General features: G+C 46.7%; 6 protein-coding genes across 6 annotated transcripts; 3 read left to right on the forward strand and 3 right to left on the reverse strand.

Moving 5' to 3' along the window:
* Positions 1-517: 517 nt before the first annotated feature.
* BP5553_00025 (Uncharacterized protein) lies at positions 518-2,254 on the reverse strand (the record flags this gene model as incomplete). The annotated part of the gene is made up of 4 exons (XM_032008648.1): positions 518-671; positions 750-2,038; positions 2,094-2,190; positions 2,241-2,254. The coding sequence occupies 4 exons, from the start codon at positions 2,252-2,254 to the stop codon at positions 518-520; spliced, it is 1,554 nt and encodes a 517-aa protein (XP_031872702.1).
* A 961-nt stretch (positions 2,255-3,215) lies between these two features.
* BP5553_00026 (Uncharacterized protein) lies at positions 3,216-11,047 on the forward strand (the record flags this gene model as incomplete). The annotated part of the gene is made up of 2 exons (XM_032008649.1): positions 3,216-3,797; positions 3,872-11,047. The coding sequence occupies 2 exons, from the start codon at positions 3,216-3,218 to the stop codon at positions 11,045-11,047; spliced, it is 7,758 nt and encodes a 2,585-aa protein (XP_031872703.1).
* A 3,075-nt stretch (positions 11,048-14,122) lies between these two features.
* BP5553_00027 (uncharacterized protein) lies at positions 14,123-14,698 on the reverse strand (the record flags this gene model as incomplete). Its single annotated transcript, XM_032008650.1, has 1 exon — positions 14,123-14,698. One exon carries the CDS (start codon positions 14,696-14,698, stop codon positions 14,123-14,125), a length of 576 nt encoding a protein of 191 aa, XP_031872704.1.
* A 1,365-nt stretch (positions 14,699-16,063) lies between these two features.
* BP5553_00028 (Uncharacterized protein) lies at positions 16,064-17,050 on the reverse strand (the record flags this gene model as incomplete). Its single annotated transcript, XM_032008651.1, has 2 exons — positions 16,064-16,947; positions 16,999-17,050. 2 exons carry the CDS (start codon positions 17,048-17,050, stop codon positions 16,064-16,066), a joined length of 936 nt encoding a protein of 311 aa, XP_031872705.1.
* An 810-nt stretch (positions 17,051-17,860) lies between these two features.
* BP5553_00029 (Uncharacterized protein) lies at positions 17,861-19,420 on the forward strand (the record flags this gene model as incomplete). The annotated part of the gene is made up of 2 exons (XM_032008652.1): positions 17,861-17,932; positions 17,981-19,420. The coding sequence occupies 2 exons, from the start codon at positions 17,861-17,863 to the stop codon at positions 19,418-19,420; spliced, it is 1,512 nt and encodes a 503-aa protein (XP_031872706.1).
* Positions 19,421-22,349: 2,929 nt separating this feature from the next.
* BP5553_00030 (FAD-binding-containing protein) lies at positions 22,350-24,175 on the forward strand (the record flags this gene model as incomplete). The annotated part of the gene is made up of 6 exons (XM_032008653.1): positions 22,350-22,842; positions 22,898-23,083; positions 23,133-23,176; positions 23,231-23,491; positions 23,547-23,597; positions 23,648-24,175. 6 exons carry the CDS (start codon positions 22,350-22,352, stop codon positions 24,173-24,175), a joined length of 1,563 nt encoding a protein of 520 aa, XP_031872707.1.
* Between the last annotated feature and the right edge of the window lie 1,117 nt (positions 24,176-25,292).

A 25,292-nucleotide genomic window follows, 5' to 3' on the forward strand; every position in this document is an offset into this window, starting at 1 on the left:
TGGCCCATGGCCGGAAAGTACTATATCCCCCATATTTATTAATGCTTTTCTACTCCACTTCCGTTCTGCCCCTAGTATTATACTTCCAGTGAAATAATTGGGAATTTGCTACCCTTGTTACCTGGATTTTACAAGTCACAGACGTTACTTACGTTCTGCACGCCGTGGAATGAAGTCTCATAGCCTCTGAAAACGTTACTTTTGAGCGTTATATTTTGTATTCTGGCTCAAACAGAGGACGTTACAGGGTAGCATACTTATTCTCGGTCCGCCCCTTTACGCAAATTATGGGCCTGATAATGGCTCACTACGGGTCCTGGTAGAGATCTATTGCACATTCCTTTGTCAAAAACACTGCGATTTGATTATTTTTCTTGGACATTGATAGCCCTGGGTGACATGGTGCGGTGCTAAAATTAGGGCGTGGAAACAATGCTATTATATCTCTCCCGAGTCCCTCAACAAGACAGCATCTAACGGTGGCAACTAAGCTTGCCCGCATATTACGCCTTATCAATTATCTTACATATAACTTAACCCTTAGAGGTTTCGGTTCAAAGACTAGCCATGCCTTCTGGTCAAGCCAAGTTAACGCTTCCGGCTCTGCTAGCAGCATGTCGAAGGTCCAGATTAACCGTGCGAGAACTACTCGTGCCTCCGCTAAGAAGACTCTGAATAGAAAAAAATGTTGTGAGCATGCTTCCAATTGTCAAAATATAAATGTGCATGAAAAATGGCTGATGACTTACTTAGCACCAATGCAATTCCTAGGACCCATCGAGAACGGCTGGAACGCCTCCTTACGGTCACCCTCAAACACCGCACTATACCTTGGATCATTCTTGCCCAAGAACCTCTCGGGATGAAATTCTCGTGGCTTGTAGAAGTTTTCGGATCGATTGTGGACGTTGTGGAGATTGACGCCGACTACCGTCCCTCCAGGCACATATTTGCCACCAATTACCAACCCGTCCTTTGGTGCAATTCTTGGCAGGCTTCCTGGCGTGGGATGGTGCAAACGCAGGGCCTCATTGATAACTGCGTCGAGGTATGGGAGGGATTGTGTTGAGGAGACTTTGATATCCGTCTCATGTTCGAAGCCCGCATTGCGAATTTCTTTGGCCAGGTGTTGGAAATGGTGTGGGTATTGTAGGAGTAGGTATGTAGCCGTGGTCATGGCGATGGTCGAAAGCTGCGAATTTGCAATCACGGCTGCCAGACCGTTCGTCAGCACTTCATTCTTGGTGATACCTTTGCGACCATCCTCGCTGATCTTGCCGATGATAGGAGTCATGAAATCCGAGCGCGTGTGGCCTGCGGCCAGTCGACGATCGATTCGGGCCGAAGTTAGCTTCGCGTTAGCTATTCGTTGCTTTGATGTGATGCGCAGGAAGAAATAGCTGAGGATCTTGTCCAGTGGGGAGAATCGAGTGAGACAATTGCGGACTGTGCTGAACTGAGCATGGAGAAAGAACCTGTGGATCCAGTTATGATCGCCGCTCATCCTCAACGCCTTAGGAGACTCGCCCCAGGTCAAATCAGAGATGATGTCGAACGCAGCATAGCCGATGATCCGCTGAATATTGACAACGTGAGACGGGTTATCAACGAGCTCAGCCTTCAGTCTTTCAATAAACTGGCCTGAATAATTTTCGATGAGGGTTGACTGGTCTCTCAGGGCTTTATCGGAAAAGGCGTTGATAAAAGCTCCGCGGATCCGTCTGTGGTCATCCCCGACGGCCGTGAAGAGCGAGTCTGCGCCATTCAGCGGAGGAGTTTGGCTGCGAGGATCCTTAAGCAATTGGGGCCGTGTTGCATATATCTCCTTCCACGCATCAGGAGATATATAAGTCAGCTCGTCAGGAGCAATTCGGACGATAGGTCCATATTGATCATGGAATCTGTCCAGCGGCTCCCATATATCACCTCTGATAACGTGCCATGCCCATGGGAGGCGTGAGATCGCCCATAATCTCGGCCCTGGGTATTGTGAGAGAGGATGGAAGAAGGCCAAGTAGGCCAATCGCGCAGATATTGCCTATTCAACCTTTAGAAATGCTTCTTAGTTTCATATTTATTCAGAGGATGCTCACGCAAATTAGCAGTATCGTTGCTGCAATCCAAAACTTGGGGAGCTGCAAGACTGTCAGCGTAGGTAGGACGATGCCTTGACGTAAGGCGAATTCAGAACTGCTGAGCTATTAGCAGAAGAGATGATGATTTGGTATAGGTTGTAATACTTCGAGTTTCCCATTTTCAAACAGAAGTAGGTGTTCCTTTACTTTAATAGACGGTGATAGACGATAAATGGTGATACTGAGCAGTTTCACAGGCAACTGGTCGTGCGAACGTTAAGCCGACACCTTCAGGTTAGTCTTTACCTGGGCGAGTGCCAAATTAAGCGATTATTTCGGCCCAAAAGAAAAGGGGAGGAGGGGGGCGCAATTCAAAGAGATACGGAGAGTTACACTCGTAGTACGGACTATCTAGCTGGTACGTCGTCCCATTAAACCCCCCGAACTAATGTAACCTCCGGTCTTATTTAGCCTCCGATCTTATCAAACCTCCGAACTTCGGTGAAACCAAACCTATCCATCGCCTTCATGTTGTTGTCGAAGAGCTGGTGATCTGCTACGTACTAAGACTTTGTATAGGAATGTAGATCACTAAGTGAGTTACTCATGTGCTGAAATTCATTGACGGCTAGAAAGCCAGTAAAGGAGAAGACCCTATCGAATTTAAAGCTCATTTTTGGCCAAAACCTTTGTCATTAACCCCGTATGATAACGGCTGTTTCTGCACACAGTTCTTTGGTTTAATCCGGTTAACATCAGTAACACAGGATAGGTTGGGTGTGAGAAACCCTCCGAAAGTGTTGGCAGCTTCTAGTCTGCAGTTCCCAACCCCTGCACGGAGTACACCCCTTCTTCCAAGACACGATTATAATGATCTGGCACGTAATCGTCGTTGGCAGGCTCTGATCTAGTTATTGTACTGGTTCCTCGGCCACTCCGGTAGATAGTCACACTCGGCGATATACTTCGCGAGAGAACAGATGGTTATCGTCAACGCCACACCACACGTCTGCAATAGGGTGAATATGACGCTCTTCCGTCTTACCCTTTATCCCTTATCCCTCATCCTACCTTTACACTATATTTGCCGGTTTGCTTTCATACAGGCGTACGGCATACGGCGAAGGAGACGCTGCAACCATGGCAGTTTCTATGGCAGTCTTCTGTCCCCAGAGCAGGGCCCCAGAGCAAGCATACCTTGACTCGATACAATCATTTATCACAAATCATCATGTCCTTCAACACATCGTCCAAAATATTACGACACTTCTGGATGTATGGCCCATCCTCGCTCAGGAAAACCCCGAGATTTCACAGCTCTCACAAGGCCCACGTTATGCGAAGCTACTCATAGAGTGGCTTGTCGATGGCATCTCAGATGGTGTTATTTCCACATCTTCTGGGATTGTAGCTCTCCCGCGGCTAGTCATCATTCAGATCACTCAGTACTTTCAGTTTCTGGAGAGCCGGGATATGACACATGCGGACTTCACTGCCCAGGTTCGGGATTCTGGAGGAGTTCAAGGGTATTGTGGAGGGTTGCCAGCTGCCGTCGCGCTTGCTTGTGCAAAAAACGAACCTGAACTCATACAATTGATTTGCACGGCGATTCGGCTCGCATATGCGATTGGAGTGTACGCAGAGCTTGGTGATGATTCAGGAATCCCGGGAACCACAACGATAGTGGTCCGATTGAAAAGAGAAGGTCAAGCTGAAGAGCTTGTTGGAATGTTCCCACGTGCAAGTGCTCATCTACACTGATGATACAACATCTTACACTGGCTAATAATTGCTAGACTTATATTTCTGCCATCACAGACCCCAAATCCGTCAGCATAGTGGGCCCAGTGAAACAATTGGCAGACCTCCAGGCATTTGCCAACCAGCAAGGCTTATTAGTCCAGAGCATGGATATCCGAGGCAAAGTACACAATCCAGAAAATGCAGATCTGGCGACTGAACTGGTAGCCATATGCCGGGAGACAGCTCTGCTCGACCTTCCCCGAGCAGAATCTTTACAAGTTCCTGTGAGGTCAAACCGGACTGGCGATTGTATTACCGCAGGTTCCCTGACTGAGGAGATTGTCAAAACAGTTCTTGCATCTCGATGTGAATGGTTTAAGCTTCTCTCAAACGTTGCCGCGGACCTCAACCGGACTGGAATCGACACCCATAATCTTGTCTCTTTTGGAATCGGAGATTGTGTTCCTCTAATGCCATTCAATATGTTTGGCGTTCGGATGGCAAAAACAAATTGGAGTGGGCGAAAGGGCAGCCAGCCCCCTCGGCGGGCGCGTAGTGAGATATTGGGCGGCTATTCGTACCCCGAGGATGCAATAGCTATTGTTGGTGCGTCGTGTCGCCTTCCGGGCGCTAGAAACATGGACGAGCTCTGGGACCTGATCTCAAAGGGCGTGGACAAACACCAGGAGCTAAAGCACGATCGGTTTGATCTCTATGGTAGCTTTCGGGCTTCCCAAACCGGAAATTTCACCAAGAATCGCAAATTTTATGGAAATTTCATCGAAGGTGCGGAAAGATTCGATAATAGCTTCTTCGGCATTAATCCACGAGAGATGGTCAACATGGATCCGCAACAACGGATCCTGCTGGAGCTGTCTTACGAGGCAATGGAATCCAGCGGCTACACACGATCTCACTTGCGAGAAAATGGTGACGCCGTGGGATGTTTCATTGGAGCGAGCTTCATAGAGTATCTCGACAATACGAATGCCCATCCGCCAACTGCATACACATCAACAGGCACCATTAGAGCATTCTTATGCGGTAGATTGAGCTACTACTTTGGATGGACGGGTCCAGCCGAGGTCATTGATACTGCTTGCTCCTCCTCCCTAGTTGCCATTAATCGTGCCTGTAAAGCGATACAAGGAGGTGAATGCTCTATGGCTCTCACCGGAGGTATCAACATAATGACGGGAGCAAACAATTTCCTAGACCTGGCAAGAGCCGGCTTCTTGAGTCCAACAGGCCAATGCAAACCATTCGACCAAAATGCAGATGGTTACTGCCGAGCTGAGGGAGCTGGTCTCGTCGTCCTGAAATCCCTGAAAAGGGCACAATCAGACGGCGATTACATTATGGCTGTTATACCTAGTGCTGCCACCAACCAAGGCGGACTCTCCAGTAGCTTAACCATACCGGACTCTGCAGCTCAGGCCAAGATGTACAAACAGGTGCTTCAGAAAGCCGTTTTGAGCCCTGATCAAGTCACCTACGTGGAAGCTCACGGGACAGGGACACAGGCAGGGGACCCCCTCGAGGTTGCAAGTGTTCGATCTGTTTTTGGAAGCTCTACGAGAAATGATGAATTGCACATTGGCTCAATCAAAGGAAACATTGGCCACTGCGAAACCGCTGCTGGTGTAGCGGGTCTACTCAAGGTCATTTCCATGCTTGACCATCAGGCCATACCACCCCAGGCCAGTCATATAACTTGGAATTCCAAAATACCAGCCCTGGCGCCTGACCGAATGGCTATTGCAAAGGAGCTGCGAGTGTGGGATGCTCCTATTCGCGCCGCTATGATTAATTCCTATGGCGCCGCTGGCTCAAATGCTGCCGTTCTGTGCTGCGAAGGACCGAACCCCCCACAGGGCGATACGGTATCGATTCCCGGTCTAAAACACCCGATTATCATCAGCGCAGCATCATTGTCAAGCCTGAAGGCATATAAAAAATCACTGGCGTCCTACCTTGCTAAAGCAACTCCCCAGCCCAACATCGCTGAAATTGCTTACACATTGAGTGAAAAGCGTCAACGACACAAGTGCCACTATGCTGCATTTGAAGCATGTGATACTACGGAGCTTATAAGGACCCTCTTAAGTGATCAGGAGTCAACGATTAAGAGACCCACTTCGAACACTGTGGTGCTCATGTTTGGCGGACAGAGTAAACAGACTATCGGCCTGAGCAAAGAGCTATACGAGCATTTCATCACGTTCCGGACATATATGAACCTGTGTGATAATATTCTGCAAGAGTTAGGCCACCCACCCATTTTACCGGCCGTCTTTGACACCGGCAACGTCTCGGATATTGTCGTTCTGCAATCCGGTTTTGTGGCTATTCAGTACGCAAGCGCACTCACTTGGATCGATGCGGGATTAAAAGTCAAGACTATCGTTGGGCATAGCTTGGGCGAATTGACCGCATTAGCTGTTAGTGGCATGCTATCAATACGTGACTGCCTTAAGCTCGTTGCTGCTCGTGCCGATTTGATGAAGAGGAAATGGGGCCAAGATAAGGGCTCGATGCTTGCTATATTTGCCAGTCGACCTGACGTGCAGCAACTCATTGCTAGCACAAACCTTTCCAGCACTAATAGCAAATTAGAGGTAGCTTGCTATAACTCTGAGACAAGTCAAGTGGTGTCTGGAGACCACAGCGCGATTGCGGATCTGGAAAACCATTTGCTGCTAAGATCGCCATCAATCAAGTATCTGCACATAGACACGAGCCATGGATTCCATTCCCGACTGGTTGAGCCGATCCTTGAAGACCTAAATCAAGTGAGTTATTCACTTGATTGGAACGAGCCAACTATTCCTATTGAGATATGTGCCCAAGATTCTTCACCGTCTGACATTATGTACATGCCGTCGGACCATGCACGGAATCCTGTATACTTCTCAGACACCGTGAAACGGATCGAACATAAACATGGCCAATGCATCTGGCTCGAGGCCGGTATGAACACGCCTATTATATCAATGACAAGGAGGGCCACTTCGCAGTCCAATGGCCACCTCTTCTATGCAATGTCTACAAAAGACGAGGGTATTGCCACGAATCTCATTTCGCGTATTATCTGTGGTTTGTGGCAATCGTCGCTACATGTAACACACTGGTCGTTTTTGCAAACTGAATGCGTTCCCAAGCAGGTATGGCTGCCTCCATACCAGTTTGATCCAACTGCAGCTTGGCTTGATAATATTGATCGCGTTGCTGAGCTACAACGTCAGCTGAAGGAGCGACCGGAAATGGCCACAAGAGAAGAATCTCCACTAAACAGACCCTATATGGTTACGTTACTACCCAATACAACGAACTCTGGGCAGAAAAAGCATTTCAAGATTTCTGTGGGTGGAGAACGTTTTAGGAGCATTGTCTCTGGCCACGCAGTGAGGCACCGTCCATTGTGTCCAGCATCAGTTTATCTAGAATGTGCCGCAATGGCCCTTGACATTGTGGAAGGTGGCCTGCAAAAGTCGAATTTGGACTTCGAGGGACTAGACATCCAAGCTCCTCTGGGCATTGGAGCAGAACATGTCGAGGTAACTCTTCAGGAACAGAGCGCTGGCAAATGGTGGGAATTCACTATTATAAGTCGAGACAACGCAAACCACGAGAAGACTACTCTTCATGCCAAAGGCCTGCTGATGAAATCTTCGGATTCAAAACTTGACACGATGGCAAGGCTTCTTGGCAAACGGATGGAGGCCCTTGCCGGAAATGAAGACGCGGAAAGAATGTTGTCAAAACGTGCATACGACCTCTTCTCCCGGGTGGTCACGTATGACAAGTTCCTTAAGGGTATTACAAGCATTTTGATGAATGATACCGAAGCCGTTGCAAAAATTACTATTCCGGCCGATCAACCTGGTTTAGATGAAAGCACTGTGGCCGGGGTTTGTGATGCTGTGTCTTTGGATAACTTCATTCAAGTAGTTGGGTTGCTGATGAACACTAGCGACATGGTTGACGATCGTGAGGTCATGGTCTGTACTGGGATCGAAAATTCAATGATTTGCAAAGGCTGTGATATGGTGGGTTGCCGATCTTGGACGGTCCACGCCTCGTTCACTCCAACGAGCGCGTCTCAGGCGATTGGAGATGTTTTCGCCTTTTCAGAGGATGGTACTATCGCCGCAGCGTTCACCGGGTGCCGCTTCGCTAAACTTGATGTAACTCGACTTGAGCGATTACTTGATCCTGTCAACCGGAATACTAGTGGTAAGCAAGCCCAGAGGCTCGATCATGGTGTTTTATCGAGCTCGACTTCACATAACATTGAAAGACTACCGGGGCTTACTTCAGACACGAGCACCGCCTTGTCGAGTGACGACGAGATAGAGACACCACCTTCCATTCGCGAAAACACTCTTCGAGAAATGCTTGAGACTTACACCGGTGCCGCTGCTTCCAGTATACTTGGCGAGGCTATGATTGCAGATTTGGGCCTGGACTCATTGGCAGCAAGTGAGATGGCAGGGGAACTTCAATTTTCGTATGAAGTCATCCTTGATAGTCAGGATTTACTGTCTATGACCGTTAAAGAACTCGAGAATCGATTGTATGGCACTTCTCTGAGGAAAAGCCTCAAGGAGAAAATTCAGGCTATTCAGGGTGGGGTTAACGACTCGGTAGGACCGTCCCCAGAGACAATAGATCCAACTCAGCGAGGCTCGATACTCCTCGCAAACAAGTTGACGGATCTGTTAATTGAGACTACGGGTGTTTCTGCCCCATCTATCAAAGCTCAGACGACATTGGAGGAGCTAGGAGTAGACTCACTTGCTCTAACGGAAATTTTGTCAGGCCTTATGGACGAGTCCACAGCCGCACTCAACACCGACGACATATCTCTACAGTCAAGGGTTGAAGAAGTACTCGCTGCCCTCGGAGTATCGGGTGATGCTAGGGAGACCAATAACTCAAGGGACGTTGTGGCCCATTCCGAATCCAAACATGGCACATCCGATGGCATACCTCAATCCTCGTCATCGAAGTCGAATTCATCAATAGAGAGCAAGAAGCTGTACATTAAAATGGACCCCCAAGCTGGACTGCATTATTCTAATGCTCAATTCGAAAATGCGGCGAGAAATAGGGGTTTTCAAAATTACTGGAATGATGTGGCAATTAAGCAGGACAAGTTGGTCCTTGCGTATGTGCTCGAAGCGTTCACAACTCTTGGAGTAGACTTTTCGTCTCTTGAGAAAGGGAACCGCGTGCCAAATATCACCCATCTGCCAAAGCACTCGAAAATAGTCCAGCGACTATGGGACATCTTAGAAAAGCACGGTATTATCAACCGTGAGAATGCAACTATTTGCCGTGGCGCAAAGTCAGCTCTGAGTCCATCTGCTTCTGAACTACACCAAGAATTCATAAACCAACATGCAACTTATTCAATTGAAGCTCAGTTAATGGCCATCACTGGTTCTAATTTGGCAGAATGCCTCAAGGGCGATGCTGATCCGATTAGACTGCTGTTTGGGACTGCCGGCTCCGGCAAGATTCTCGAAGAATATTACGGACATTCTCCGATGCTTTCTACTCTAACGGACCAACTAGTGACGTTTATTATGGGCTCTCTAGGTAATTCTAATGGGCCACAGCCTGCCCCATTGCGAGTTCTAGAGGTTGGTGCTGGGACTGGAGGTACGACCGCAAGACTGGTCGATCGTCTTGCAGCCTCGGGTATTATAGTCGAGTATACATTCACAGATGTTTCTTCAACCATGGTATCAAAGGCCAAGAAAAAATTTGTGCAGTACAGCTGGGTGTCGTTCGAGAAGTTCGATCTTGAACAGTCTGTCCCTCCGCATATGAAGGGGAAGTTCGACATCATCATCGGCACAAATTGCGTGCATGCGACAAGTGACAAGGCTGCCACGACAAGCCGGATACGAGATATGCTCAATAACGACGGTTTTATGGTGCTTTCCGAAGTTACACGCATTATCGACTGGTATGACATTGTTTTTGGAATGCTTGAAGGTTGGTGGTTAGCCGATTGTGGTTTGTCCTACCCATTGCAGCCCGCCGAAACTTGGATGACTGCTTTTCGAAAAGCTGGATTTTCTTCCGGACTGTTTTCTCAAGGAACCACCGAAGATTCTAACACGCAGCAACTGCTCATTGGCTGCAATCGTCTGATTACTGACCCCTCTGGTGAAAGTTTCATGCTACCTAAGGCGACCAACCTCCATGAGAAACAAACTGTGGTTTACAAGGAGGTAGGTACCCTTCAAATAAAAGCAGACATTTTTGTACCAACACTTGCAAAAACAGCGCCTATGCCCATTGCCCTGATGCTTCATGGCGGCGGGCACATGACACTTTCGAGAACGGCCATCCGCCCCGCTCAAACGGCATATCTGCTTTTGAATGGTATTTTGCCAATCAGCCTGGATTATCGGCTCTGCCCTGAGATCAACCTTGTTGACGGTGCAATGACGGATGTCCGCGATGCATTTAGTTGGGCAAGAAGTATACTCCCATCCATTCTACGCCACAGGGGAATCGCGCTGGATACAGAGCGGATCGCAGTTATCGGCTGGTCTACTGGAGGTCACCTTGCAATGTCGAGTGCGTGGACAGTCGGAGCTGCAGGGGAAACTCCACCGAAAGCAATTCTATCGTTTTATGCTCCCACAGACTTCCTGTCAAAGGACGCTTTCACTAATCGTGGAGCTTCGATTATCCCTCATAGCATGACGAGGGAGCAAATATTAAAGGCTAACATATCGGAACCCATCAGCAATTACAGTATAAACGGTGGGGACTCCCCAGAACTCAATTGGGCCAAGTCCGGAGATCTGCGCTCTGAGCTTCTGCTATCGCTTTTTAGAGAGCCTAGGGAGTACGGTCTATCTCTGATGCTTAATGGCCAACCTGGCGCCGAAGGAAATATTGAGAAGCTTTTGTGGGAGCCGCCCAGCCTGCAGCGACAGGCAGCAATCTGTCCGACAGCCCGCCTGCAAGCAGGGCAGTACAATGTACCTACATACATTATACATGGCGACCAAGATAACATTGCTTCGTTTGAAGCTGCTTCGAAATTTCATAAGGAAATGAGTCAGAGGGGGATCAAGTCTGGGCTTTTGGTGGTTAAGAATGGACATCATATCCATGACTTGCATTTGAAGCCCGGAAATGGTAAATGGGACGAACAGGTGGCACCTGGTTATCGATTTTTGTTTGATGCTTTGAATGTTTGAAGGTTATGGGTTGAATGTCTCATTTTGATGCAATGAATGGGTCACCGGAAGAGTGCTATGGTAGGTTGCTTGCATGTAGGAGGGTTAAAAGTTTGTTTCACAGAATCTCTCGTAGTTCCATATAGTTTATTTCTAGCGATAGACTTTCAACACAGACTGTCAGCCGTATCCATATGATGAAGTAATGAGCAGCTCATCGTAGTAAATGTACCTTGGAAACTGCGCCAAAGTTGCGCTACTTTGAAAGGGCTTGGCTATAATGGGTTGTTGGAGCCGTGGATGAGTCGCTCAATCATCACGATTCCCAATAGCCACTAGAACACGAATTTGATATTGGCTTGAGACGCCTCTAAAGACAAGTCTAGGAAATAATTGTGGTTTTCCGGTCAATCGGGCCTCTTCTGATGTAGCCCATAGTTACTTTTTCCTGTTGAAGGAATTGCGATCTGCTAAGCCCGGTTGGTCAATTTCGCCTATTGACTAATCGGACCCTCCAATTGGTCAATATACCACCCCATACCTCAATTTCTCCCCATTAACCAATATACCACCCTATTACTCAATATATATTGACTTCTAGGGTAGTATATTAAAGGCATATTGATTAATAGGATTATCAATCATAGCCCGTTAGTTAATACAGCGATCAGTCAATTAGGGGGGCTTTAAGGGGCTTAAATCACGGGATCTCCACTTCCATGTACAAAAATCACGGGATCTGCACTTCCAGGAAAATAGTTAGTTTTACCTTTGGATTAATTCCAAATACTCTTATTCTCTAGAAAATGATAGTTTGTTAATAAATAGTACTATACCTATCATCAAATTCTAGTCAAAGTACAACTTTGTAATTCATTTCCACCCACTTATCCAAATCAATTATTTTCTACCTCCACTTATACATACCAATATGGCTTCCACTTCCACTTCCACCCCCCCTTTTACTCCACGTAACAGGGTATACGGCCGCCATGATCAATATATTGATATTACTAATCTATTAGTCCATACCTCAGACATTTCCTTTCTCCCCTCCTCCCCAGAAGCTCCTGCTGGCCAGGAGAAAGCAGATAATTGGTCAGCAGAGATTGAGGAGGCCTGGGATAAGCGCCTTGCTCAAGGAGAATCAAAGAAGGTTCTTACTAGCTGTAAGTAGTACGACTACCGTTGGTATTTGGAGAACCCAAAGGCAGGGCCTCAAGGGCTCTCCAAAAAGGAAAGGCAGGAGGAGATTAATACAAAGTACTATTGTTTGGATAACTTTGAGCTTCAAAAAGGTCAAATCTATCGTCGGGGTGGGGTGGATAAGTCAGGTAATCTATACCCTGCAAGGTATACTGTCTGTTACTCAGATACTTTTGAAATTATCTGTTCTACACACGAAAAACTATTACATTATAGTAAGTTGTAACTTTATATATAAACTTTATACTAATAATAAATAGAAGTCAAACCAACATTTGAACGCCTGCAGCAACTATACTACAGTATCTCACGGGAGGACGTAGAATGGGTTATACAAAGATGTGCTCAATGTAATAGAACTATACAGCAAAAAGGGAAGCCTCCCCTTCAGCTAATCAAATCGCACTATCTAGGAGAGAGAATGGTTCTTGATCTAATTGACTTTCGATCTATGGCCGACGGGTCGTACTACTGGATTGCGCAGCTTAAGTGCCACTTTTCCAGGTATATTTGGCTGTAGCCCTTGGAGGGTAAGACAGCCCTTGAAGTGGCTACCCCTTTACGGACGTAGTTAGACAGTAATAGGTGCCCAAAAAAGCTGTAAGTAGCTCTATTCTATCTTTAGTATTATATAAGCTAATAAAGTATAGGGCAATTGATAATGGAACTGAATTTAAAGGGGAACTTGAAGACTTTCTTAAAGAGAAGGTAATTAAGCCAATCAGGGGCCGAGCCTACTACCCACAAACCCAAGGATCCGTGGAAGTGGCCAATAAGATCTTTAAAGCCCGGCTACAGGCTGCGCAGGGTGATATAGGTATTAAAGAATGGTCAAAATTACTCTCTATTATTGCCTGGGTAATTAATACAACTAGACCTTCCACTTTACCAAAAGGTATTACCCCATACCAAGTATAGTTTGGCAAGGAGCCTCCTAATTGGCCGAATATCTCGCCCCAAAACTAGAACAGAGAGCTTGCTGAAGAGAGTACTGATGAGGAGGAGGAGGGTGAGCTAGGTATAGCCAATCAGGAGGAGCYTCAGGCTGAGGAGGAGCACTTACTCTCTGAATTAAATAAGAGAGTAAGTGAGTATAATAAAGTTACAGCTGAGYGTATRGTTAGRGCTGAAAAGRGGCAGGTAGTTGAGTATAGTGATCAGGAGGTAGCTACTTTACAGATCCCAAAAAAGCTAAGGGTAGGGAATGAGGTAAGTAGAATACCTGTACAGGTATTACGAAAAGAGTATAAAGTAAGTTATATTCTTATTATTTTATTTATTACTAATTAAGTCTTAGGGGTATATTCTACTTACACAATGGGGTCAGCTGACCTGTATTCATTCCCCTGGGACTTTGAATAAGCTCCATAGTCAGGATATATACTCCAACTTTCCCAAAACAGGCGCRGTAYACAAAAAGGACTGTATTACGCTTAATAAAGCTGTTCAGTTATTTAATAATCGTAGTACTGTCTCTGTACAACAAGCTGCAGGTCGTACTAGTAGCAAAAGGAGGATAGAGCCTCAAAGGGAGGCTCAGGCTGTACGGGCGAAAAGAACAAAAGTGGCTTCAGTTAAGGCTAAGGCAATTCAGGAGGGTAGGGCAGGAACCTAATAATTGTATATTAAATTGACCAATAGGGTGTTAATATATCCGATACGTCAATATTGAGTAATGGGGTGGCCCAAAAGTCAATATATATTGAATTGACGTATGGGGTGGTGTATTGACTAATTGGAGGGCCCATTGACTAATAGGCGAGATTGACCAACCGGGCTTAGCAGATCCCCGGTTTCTTTTTTAAAGAAATTGAAGTATTGAAAAGCCTGACTTGAGTTCGTAGCACTCTAGCTTGAATCAGTCTCGCGGTTCTTAGCTATCGCCCCTATTCACAGGACAGAAGAACTCCCATACCTTGCCACTGCAGAATAAGTCCTTTCTAGGAGACTGCCTGACAAGTCTATCAACCCATCGAAGTGCGTCGGTGCCGGCGGGTGTCGTTTAGAGCCCGATACCATGATAGCTTGCGACCTTCGGTAATGAATGTCTTTCATAATGTTGTTCACTGATGCTGTTGACGTTCGAAGAACTTCTTGTATTAGAATCGTCTTTTCAGAGTCATCTAGGACGAATTTATCAACAGTAGCTAAAGCCTGGTGTCCGGTCACCACGGGGATTTTGTGATCATGGCTCGGCGTTGATTCGTAGCTGGGATGCTGTGGGACTATAGGATGACTGAATGCTATTGCTGCTTTATCGTTATGGATTTTGGACCATACCACGTCGAAAAGGTCCAGTAGGTGGGCTACAGATTCCAAGAGCATTTGAGTGTAGTGCGGGGGTTGGTAGCAGCAGTCTTTGCAACGACAGGAACCTTGGAACGCGGCGACAACGTGTTCAGTCAGATCGAAGATGTATGTGACGTCAACAGGGGTGGTTTGGGTCTTTTGCAAAATTGCACTCATCTCTGAACGGCATATGCAGGAAGCCGGCGGGTTTTCAAGCTCTGGATACATGTATCCCACAGTTGAGGCAATTCGGACATTGACCCTTCCTTCCTCACAAGAACCTCTTTGTTTTTGATCCGGGAACAAATCTGTGGCTTGATACAAGTCTCAGTATTCTATAAAGGAAAATATAAACACCAAGCACAAGAATAGAAAAGTTGACTTTTGGAAGTTTGCATGGTTATGTCCAACGCTTATAGACATATCATAACAGGAGAAGTGGTCGAATAATAAGCCGCATTACGGTAGGATGATAGGTTATAATTTGCCCCCTGGACCAAATCCACAACTGCAACACGGCTCCAGCATCGAGTGCTCCCTTCTGCAAGTATCTATAAAAAGGATATACCAGGGTATATATGTTGAGGGGACCGGGTTGATACTCGAGCGTAACTGAGGTAGGTACATTTGTCGCCCATTTACCATCCTATGTACCTCTAGATATCAATTATGCAAAGCTGAATATCAGCAATTCAATGGCTTTACCCTACGGGCCCTGGCAATGGATAGCCAAATTGTCATTCGGTAAATCCACCGACTCCCCCAGATTCTTCCCACTAGCCTTCACAACCTCCTCACAAGATCCTCTGAGTGTTAGATAGTTGGGGCAACATGGAAGAAGGCACCCCTTGTATAATTAAAAACTTGGTCCCTTCGGTCTCTTATGTTTCAGGTCAACGAACTGGAATACGTCTAGTCCAACAGAATGGCCTGTCCCTAAGCAAGCGGTTTGAACTCTTGCAATATATCCTAGTAGATCTTGAAGATGAAAGCGTCTGGCATGTGCTTTCGAGTTACATGGACCGTAGTTGCTAATGGGCAGAAGCTAAACATCGACGTATACCACTCTACCGCTTGCAGCCCGCCCCTTCTCCCACCAGTGCACTAACCCTGCCAAAACCATGCATCATTTACATACGTATTTTTTCTCAATTGCCTTCTTGAGGACGGATCACTCACTGGGGTCTCCGTGTCAGATCAAGTTCCAAGATCTCGGGTGATGTTGACGTTGTAAGGGGGGGCTTGAAGCTGGTGAAAGGAGTGACTGAATTGGAGTGAAGTATGGGGACATAGCCGTATTATATTGGTAGGTACCGAGGTACCTAAGGTAAGCACTGGTAAAAATAAAAGCGGACGAACGAATCTCCGATATCGAATTCAACACGTAATCACCCCGATAGGCCACGAATTTGGAATCATGCCGCCACTCTACCTCTACATACACTGGCAGTGTGGTATCAAGTCAAGTTGATTCAATCGATGCAGAAGTAGACGCGGAAGTCTCGTCTCAATTAGCTACATTTCCGGACTCTCTTTTGCTCCCTATTCGTACTGCGCGAGTCGTGGGAAGAGTTTCAAGCCCGCCTCACGCGTCTCTTCCTGGAAAACCGCCTCTGTTGCTGCTAATTGACTACTAATAACCTCTCCGGTTTCCCAGGGGTAGTCGCTGCCAAACAAAACATGACCCGGCTTCGCAAACTCTTTCAGAAGCTTCAACACCGGTTCGTGGCCGCTAAACGCGACATCGATGTAGAACGACCGCGCTTCGTCGACGAACTCCTCCACCGTTTTGTCTACGACGCCAAGTCGACAACAGAGGTTTGCTGCTCGCTCGATAACGTACGGTAAAGTGCCACCCGCATGAGAGAGGATGATTTTGCAGTTGGGGTTTTCTCGAATCGTATTTGTTGTGATCAAATGGATCGCTGTCCGCGTCGTTTCATGTGTCCAGTCCACGATCGGAGCCGCCAAAAGACGCGGCTCTTCGATGGGCGCCATTCCCTCGAAGTCGGGGTGAATGACGACCACTGCATGGTGGCAATTTAGTTCTTCCCACATGTCCCTAAAGTCCTTGTGGCCCAGGTAGCGCCCGGAATAGCTGCTAAAGACGACAACGCCGTCGGCTTTGAGCTCGTCTAGCGCATACCGAGTCTCTTGGATAAATGCCTCTACATGGTCTGGCGGCGGGAGCGTCGCGAAGAACCCAAGCTTAGTGGGATGGGCGTCTCGGAATTTTGCCGTGTACTCGTTGATCTCCCGGCAAATGGGGGCCACCTGAGCGGCGTCCTGAACATAGGGGTGGATGGGATGTCCGAGTGATATGATCGCCGTGCCAATCCCGACTTGCTCGATTAGCTGAAGGGTGCCTTCCTCTGTCCACGAAGGCAGCCTGAGACCTCGAGCCTTTTCGATATTCGCGTTCCACACTAGGGATATTCAGCAAAAAGGCATATTGCTGGGGATTGTTTTCAACCTACGTTCAACAAACTTCGGCGGAATGAGGTGATGATGAGTATCGATGGTGCCCATCCTAAATCTATAATAGTAACGATCTGAGTGGTCCGAAGCACTCTGAATATCTTGCCGGCTAGGTGGTAGTGTGTTATTATACTTGCTATCAGCTATCTCGAACCCAGTATCGGACCCCTCCTACAAAATTATGTCGGATATGTTGTTAGCAAGATGCTGTTTCGGCACAATTACACTTATCCTGTACGACGCCGGCTGGTTTTAGGAAGATGAGCTGAGAGGGTGCCTAGTGACAACGTGAGTAGAGCACTTTCCCCCCATAAGTGTCAATAGATACAACCTCAGATAGCTAACCAACGCACAGAACATCCCTAAAAATATTATTCCGCTCTGGCGTTACTAGCCATATTGATGGATTATTTACGTATCACTCGACGTAATCGTGGCCCTAAAGGCACATTAAGCACCTCCTATTGTGTTTAGTGGGGTATAGGGCCACGGTTACCCGGTTTCTCCTGGCGAGTGTCTACTAAGTATGACCTAACATTTTCTATTTTCCTAAGCTCGGAGGGTTTCGGGGGTTTCTTTGAGGTTTGAATGATGTATATGCGGGAAGTCAAATTCAGCAACCAATCAAAATCATGCTAGAGAGTCTGTACAAGACTACCACGCGTCTACACACTGGTAGAAGAATCTGTCGCGATTGTGCGGATACAGCATGTCCGTGAGCATCGATTGAGTGTAATATGCAAGTACCTCTCGTTATCAACGCCACGGAATAAACATTCACCCAGTCGCTCTACTTCCGCAGCCCGCCGATGCTTCCTGAAAGGTTGCTTCAAATTATTCTTGATATTCAGTGTTAGAGCTATGGACTCCATACCATGGACAACTGTGAGCTATCTTCTAGTTCCGGAACTAGTCAAGGTGCTTGCGATTCTAGTGAGTCCCTGTGTCCATAGCTAAAGAGATAATTGCTAACACAGTCAGTATTCGGCCTACTACGTGCTTAGTGCAGTCTATATAGTCACTCTGAGTCCCCTTGCCGGTATTCCTGGGCCCAAAAGACGCAAGTTCTCATATCTTCCTTGTGCTTTCGCCAGTCTGAAGGGCAGAGAATCGTACGCTGTCCGAGACCTTCACGACAAATATGGTCCCGTGGTCAGGGTCAGTCCAGAGATGGTCTCCTTCATTGGACCCACAGCTTGGAAGGATATCTACGGCTACCCAGCGGTCAAAAAGTTCAAAAAGTCAGGATATCTCCAATTGCGTCCAGGCGTGCCCGATGTGCTGACAGCCAATGGCGTGGATCACGCCCGACAGCGTGCCGCACTCAACCGGGCGTTCTCCGAGAAAGCCTTGCGAGAACAGGAGCATCACTTACAGGGTCACATTGATCTCTTCATGGAGAGGATGGAACAGAGATGTGATCAAGTGGAGCCCATCAACATCGTTCAGTGGTTTGAATTCCTCGCATTTGATATCATTGGCACCTTGGCTTTTAGCAGTTCCTTCCACTGCTTAGAAAACCAGCGGTACCACCCCTGGGTGACACTCCTCATGAACTTCTTCAAGTCAGTGCACTATTTCCTGACGGCAAAAAAGTTCGGGATCTTATTTCCTATCCTAATTATCTTTGGTCCGATCAGGGATCTTATTAAAGGCAGAGAGCATTTCCGACGGAGCTTTCAAAAAGTTCAGGAACGTTTGAAGATGCCCGACAATGATAGGCGGCATGACTTCTGGACTTATATCTCTCGCCAAAACCAGGAGAAACAAGGCTCCATGTCTATCAGGGAGATGGAGGTGAATGCGGCGATTTTGATCCCCGCGGGGAGCGACACTATTGCCACCACCCTCGCCGGTTGTTGCTACCTCCTCCTTAAGAATCCAAACACCCTCGCCAGGCTCCGTATAGAGCTCACGGAGAAATTCACCTCAGAATCCGAAATCACCATGGTCAATCTTTCGGGTCTTCCATACATCAAAGCCGTTGTCAACGAAGGGCTACGCATGTACCCGCCTCTATCCGGTGACTTGCGCCGCGAAGTGCCCCCTGAGGGCGCCACGATTAGCGGCCAATTCATCCCAGGTGGGGTAATTGTCAGCGTCTACGCACTCGCTGCATATGACAGTGTTAGCAATTTTGCACAACCGTACAGGTTTACCCCTGAGCGCTGGTTGACGACCGATGAGCGGCCGGATTGGACGAAGAATGATCATCTAGAGGTTTGCCAACCGTTTTCAGTCGGGCCCCGGAATTGCATTGGCATGAATTTAGCGTATCTGGAGACGAAACTGATCCTAGCTCGGCTTTTTTTCCGGTTGAATCTGGAGCTGATGGATGATGCTTTTGAGATTGGGAAGCAACGAGTATTTATCATGAGGGAGAAGCCGCCACTGAGAGTGCGTTTGAGCCACCGTATGTAGACACAATGGACCTGCCACATTCCGTTTACCAGTTTCGCAGATTAGTTAATTGGGTCACTCATTAGTTTTAGTATTCATGGTCGAAAAAGTTGGCCTGAGAAGGATTGATGCTGTATTTAATTATTTGTGTAGTTTTGACCAGACTGGTAACTCCAGAAGCACCGTTAGTACTTGAAAGTCAAGCCTGGGATAATAAATGCGATTTAACCAATCTCAAGCAAAGCCCAGCTTCATTAGTTCTACTGAGGGTTCGTTTATAAATAGATACCTTTCCTTGTCTGGGGCAGTCCATACCTAATTTGTAGTCTTGCATGGTAGTTCGAAATCTCCTTCAGACAACAGAAATCTACCGCGGCGCTAACCAAGGGAATCGAGCTTGTACACACCACCGTTTGACCTGGCAGTCTTCAAAACAGGACCCCAATGCCTCAATGTAAGCATGTTGAGGCTATGATGAGGGGATAGACTCAATGGACCCTACCGACGGCTTGAGGGCTGGAACATGGACAAGAATCTCCCAAACGACCGAATCTCGTCTGACCATGGCCAGCTCACATTGATGATGGCCTTGAACGACGATGTTGCAGTCGCACTAAGCACAAGGCTGCCAAGCTTGTGGCCGAAGTCATTTTCCTCCCTTTTGCTTCAATCGCGTATGACGTTGATCTCCTCTTCTATATCTTTCCAACCCCACCAGCACAGCTCGCAGCCCTGTTTGCTACCATCACGCACTACCCAGACAGAGCAGTGGTAGGGCACGTCGGGAGATTGGCATCCTTCCTTGAGCGCCTCGACAAGGAGCTGCCGGACGTCAATGGCACAACAGGTTTTGTAACGAGGCATCAAGTGCTGTGAACGGCCAATTACTAAAATCTTATTAGAGGTACAGAACAATAGAGCTCGGTGGTTCCGTGCGGCTCTTGAGTGTTGAGTCTTGAAGGAACTCAAAACAAGCGAGCCACGCGATGTCTCTCGACTGTCGAGGGCGACGTGTACATTGGCGCGATACAAAGATTTCGCGGGTGCGATTTGCAACAAAATTCAACGCAAATTCCACACGTGACTATGATTAGTCACGTGTCACGCTATCTCCCCCCTTTTCCAGTACACGAACATATATTGTAAGGTGCAATTGTGCCGACTACTGGATAGTCTCTATACATACATAAGGTACCGTGACCTAGGTAGTTAAGTAAGTGCCAAAATAGCAACACAATACTACCACTAAAGTCTTACAAAACGAATATTAATCTCTCCAACTTACATTTCCATCGATGTGGCTGAGCAATCCCGGCTCTAATCTGAGCTGAGCCCTGAGCGGGGCGATAAGTCGGCCTAAGCATGTTCAGGGGGTCTTTTTCTGGTAATCTACCCTACGTAAAGATCGGAAAGCTATCTGCCGAAGCCGGTTTTTGATGTCTCTGCTCCGTAGCCTAGTATTCGGTCTACTGCCTAGAAAATGCCCGATTGTGCACCCGTCCTTTCGAGCGACTAGATATTGGTATTCTATAGTCTTGCACCATTCACATATCTGGCGGTTAATTACCCATACCTACCTAAGTAAGTACTTAAAACCCCGGGGTAAAGGCGGGGGAACCTGGGTTGCATGTATTCTTCGACTGTTTCCCGACATAACCTGAACTGAATCGAAGCCAAATTGGATTGCAGGCATGCGAAGATTTGACTGTCGCGTATGTATTTTCAAGAACCCTTAACCGCTGATCTTAGCTCTATACTTCGTACTTGTATGGATAGATATATTTCCGGCTCTATAGGTGGTTAGTCGCTTAACATAAGAAGTCTAAACGCCAGTCTTCGGACGCGAGTGTCAGGGGATAGAACCAGGGGACACAAGCTTGAACATGGTTTATTCCCTGAACTAACGTGGATCTGACGAGGTGGCTTCGCGCCTTCACGGATTTTCTGGTAAGCTATTCTCCAATCCCCCAGAACTTTTGTCGATCACAACTACTCTCTGACCACAAGGTTACAGCTACGTAGTACCATAATATATTTTACGATAGTTGTGGCTCGGTGAGCTATATGGGGTCTTTTTTTCCAATAGTCTAGAAAATGTGGAACGCTCCGAAGCATGGGTCAGCGCTACAATAACAGTGCCGCTGTATACTACATACTTACCATAGTATACTGCTTCTCCTACGCATCGTAACTCTATGTCGCCAAATTAAAGCTATTCCTATATCCCTACTTCCACTAGCATATAAATACGTAGATAATAGAAATCCCAAATCCAACTATTACGCCCAACAGTTGCCATTCTTTAAAAATTAACAAACGTACCAAGTATCGAGTATAACCAAAGACTTGCTCGTAGCGCAACGTGGCTTCTAGCACTCCGCGAGGGCTTGGCTAAGAGGAGCATGTTTAAATGCCTTTAGCACATAGAATGATCGTCCTTCTTTTGTAGTACCACAACAAAATTGGATCTGGTCGGGTCGGCGAGTTTAACCCTGATACTTTCGGGCACATGATTAAGGTGTCCTATGTCAACAATGCTCCGTATCGAATAAGGAATTAGTGGAGGAGGCATTAAGTGCAATAGGGATATGGGAATAGCTTCAATTTGCGGGCGAGAGGGAGGAACTAGTTACTATAGTGCGTATACAGCGGCACTGTACTTTTAATGCTGACCCATGCTACGGACAGTTCCACTATCTCCGGACCATTAAAAAGAAAAGACCGCTCTATGGCAGCCCCAGCGTCGCAGTCTGAGGCCGACGCGGCGCAGCAAACTGCACCATCATGCAATTTCATATAGCTTTTCAAGGCTCAAGATAAATACTATGGAGGTGCCTCATATGTTTTTCATTTGTGGCCCATCTGTTTCAACTTGGGCCCTCCGAATCAATTACTTGTCTTCCTAATATCCCTTTGGCCTGACCGGTAGAAAGTCTGAATGGCTTCAAAAATGTCGGCTTTGCTCTCCCTGATCAGTGCTATAACACTAGCCCTAGTCCTCCCTGCAGCTGGCCAACCCCCTTCAGCCAGTGCTTCAGCAGCATGCTCTGCAATCTCAGCAGCAGGTATCAAGAGCCTCGGGGCAGCCACAGATGCTCTGAATCCCCAATTCATAGACGCCAAGAACCACTACTGGTCTGCAGCAAATGCAGACTTGCACCCTGCCTGTGCCGTTTTCCCAACATCTGCGGACGAAGTCTCCCAGATTGTCACCATCCTACAGAACAATACTGGTGTGAATTTTGCGGTCAAGAGCGGGGGACATAATCCAAATGTTGGCTTCTCATCCACAGATGGAGGCGTCCTGATCTCCATGAGCAAAATTTCGTCGACTGTGGTATCTTCTGATCTCACGACAGCAGATATTGGACCAGGTGCTAGGTGGGTTGAGGTTGCCAAAGCTCTAGACCCCTACGGCATCACCGTAGTTAGTGGCCGAATTGGTAAATACCCCCACTCCTATGATTGCAGCCACCTTATCTGACTTTTGGCAATAAGGGGATGTCGGAGTTGGTGGCCTTACTCTTGGCGGGGGCTTGAGCTTCTTGAGCGCTGAGTATGGTATGGTTTGCGATAATGTAATCAATTTTGAAGTCGTCCTTGCGGATGCCTCTATTGTAAATGCCAATGCTTCAAGCAATACCGGCCTGTACTGGGCTCTTAAAGGAGGTGGAAACCAATTTGGTTAGTCTAATTTGTTGCCCTTGAACGCCAATCACTTATCCTTTCCTAGGTATCGTGACAAAATTTACAATGAAAACACATGTCATTGGCCAGGTACGTACCATTCGCATCTCATCCAAAGTACTAACAAATTGATTGTCTTCTTAGATCTGGGGTGGGATCCGTTCATATGATGCATCGGAGGCAGCGGCCCTTTTGAATGCCACCCAAGACTTCAACGCGAATTACGACAAGCACCCCAAGGCTGCCGTTATTGTGACCGGAGAAATAGCTGTTTCGACTCTTCTTGAGTTCTTTGTCGTTTTCTTTTTCTATGATGGCCCAACTCCACCTACGGGTGTTTTTGACGCATTTAATGCTATCCCCACTCTAACCGACGGTGTCAAAGTGCAGTCGTACTATGACCTAGTAAGTAGTCGTTTGCTATCCAAATTAATTTTATTTAAGCTCACTAAAACTCCAGGTCAATAGTAATGATGCTACAAATCTTTATGGACAGCGCTATCTTATCCGAGTAATTATTCAGATCATTTCAACCTCTACTCATGGGCTAATCGAATGTAGGGTACAACTCTTCCAAATTTGCCAGGTACGACCGGGAAGGACTTGTACAACTATCACTATAAGACATGGAGTAAATATGTCAAGTCCCAGAGCATTCCTTACCCTGGCTTCATCTTCAGTATAGCATTCCAGCCCATGCCATACATCATTCCAGCACAATCCGTTGCAGCTGGTGGAAATGCACTCGGCATGAAGCCCACTGATGGCGATAGGATGTGGATGGATTACAACTTATCCTGGTTGACACCCTTGGGAGACGATACTGCACATTCAATGGCTATGAACATTACAGCAACAATTGATGAGTATGCTAAGAAAACCTACGTAGGTGTTCCGAGCACCCATTATCAATCGGGAGATCTAGAAGGGTTAGAGTATGGCCCCATATTCATGAATGACGCAACGTATGATCAGAAGCCTTTGCAGACCTATGAGAACGATGGGTATAACCGGCTCAAAACTATTCAGAAAAGCGTGGACCCTGAGGGTTTCTTTCCAGGCCGAACCGGGGGTTTCAAATTCACCTGAGCTCGAAGATAACACATTGCAAGTCTCCAAGATGGAAAGAGTCGGGATTTGTGGAATATTTGAATTTAATATCTGTTGTTTCGGCTACATTACAACATTTAATCCCAAAGGGAATTTATAAAAGTATAACATTAATTACAAATACAAGTTCTGTTGCTTTAGAATTTTCATTTTACGTTAGGCCATAAAGTTACTACTACACAGTAATATTCGCTGTTCCCGGAATTCTAAACCATCAGTAGCGGGTGAACCACCAGAACACTAGTAAGCTGGAATTCTTAGGTTGGGGGTCTCTGGGAGTGGATTGGATCAGCACTTTTGCGACATAAACAAGTCACTTTTTCGCCACGCTCATCCTGCAGGCACACAGCATAATGTTAACAGTAAAAAAGGAGGTAGAATTTAGACCTTACTTATAAGCTAGATACTCCGTATAGATCCCTCAGTTTATTTATACGCTGCTTGATATAAAGCCTTATATATCCCTCAAAATACTCTTTTATATTTATTACGCAGGCGGATATATTTAAACAAAGCCAACGTTCAATTTTAGAATGGGGAGCAAAATCAGGACACGAGCAAAAATCAGGGCTTGAGATCACCAGGCTAGAGGAGAAGTTTATTTGGTTTCCCATGAAATCATAGCGCAGTAAAAGCAACACTACTGGGCACCTGATAATTTCTATAAGTATATATATATAACCCGAACATAGCCTTCACTATTTTGTCCTCGCTAATTCCTGGGTAAGCTGGAGCGGTAAGCTCAATCCGGAACTTCTTGCATAAATCTAAGCTCATCTTTTCTTTCTAGTTATAGATGGGGGTTTTGACAAGTTTTTGCGCTTCGGTGCTTTATAGGGTAGGAGTTTTCCTAGAATGTGCAAGTGGGGAAAGATACGATTGGCTATTCTTCTTTCATCCGTAATGAGCCAAAATCTTCAGGAGCCTTTCTGCTTCGTCAAGTAACGTGTCGTCTGTGAAAACTCACCTATTGCAGCCTCTTTATCAAATTATTATTATGGATGACTTGAAATATTAGTTTTATGTTCTTAAAAGAACCCAGAGTTTGATTTGTGGATTACCTGACGTGCCTAATGTCTCACTCCTCGCTGCCCTA

The sequence above is a fragment of the Venustampulla echinocandica genome, assembly GCF_003357145.1.
Source record: "Venustampulla echinocandica strain BP 5553 chromosome Unknown scaffold_0, whole genome shotgun sequence".
Classification (NCBI taxonomy): Eukaryota; Fungi; Ascomycota; class Leotiomycetes; order Helotiales; family Pleuroascaceae; genus Venustampulla; species Venustampulla echinocandica.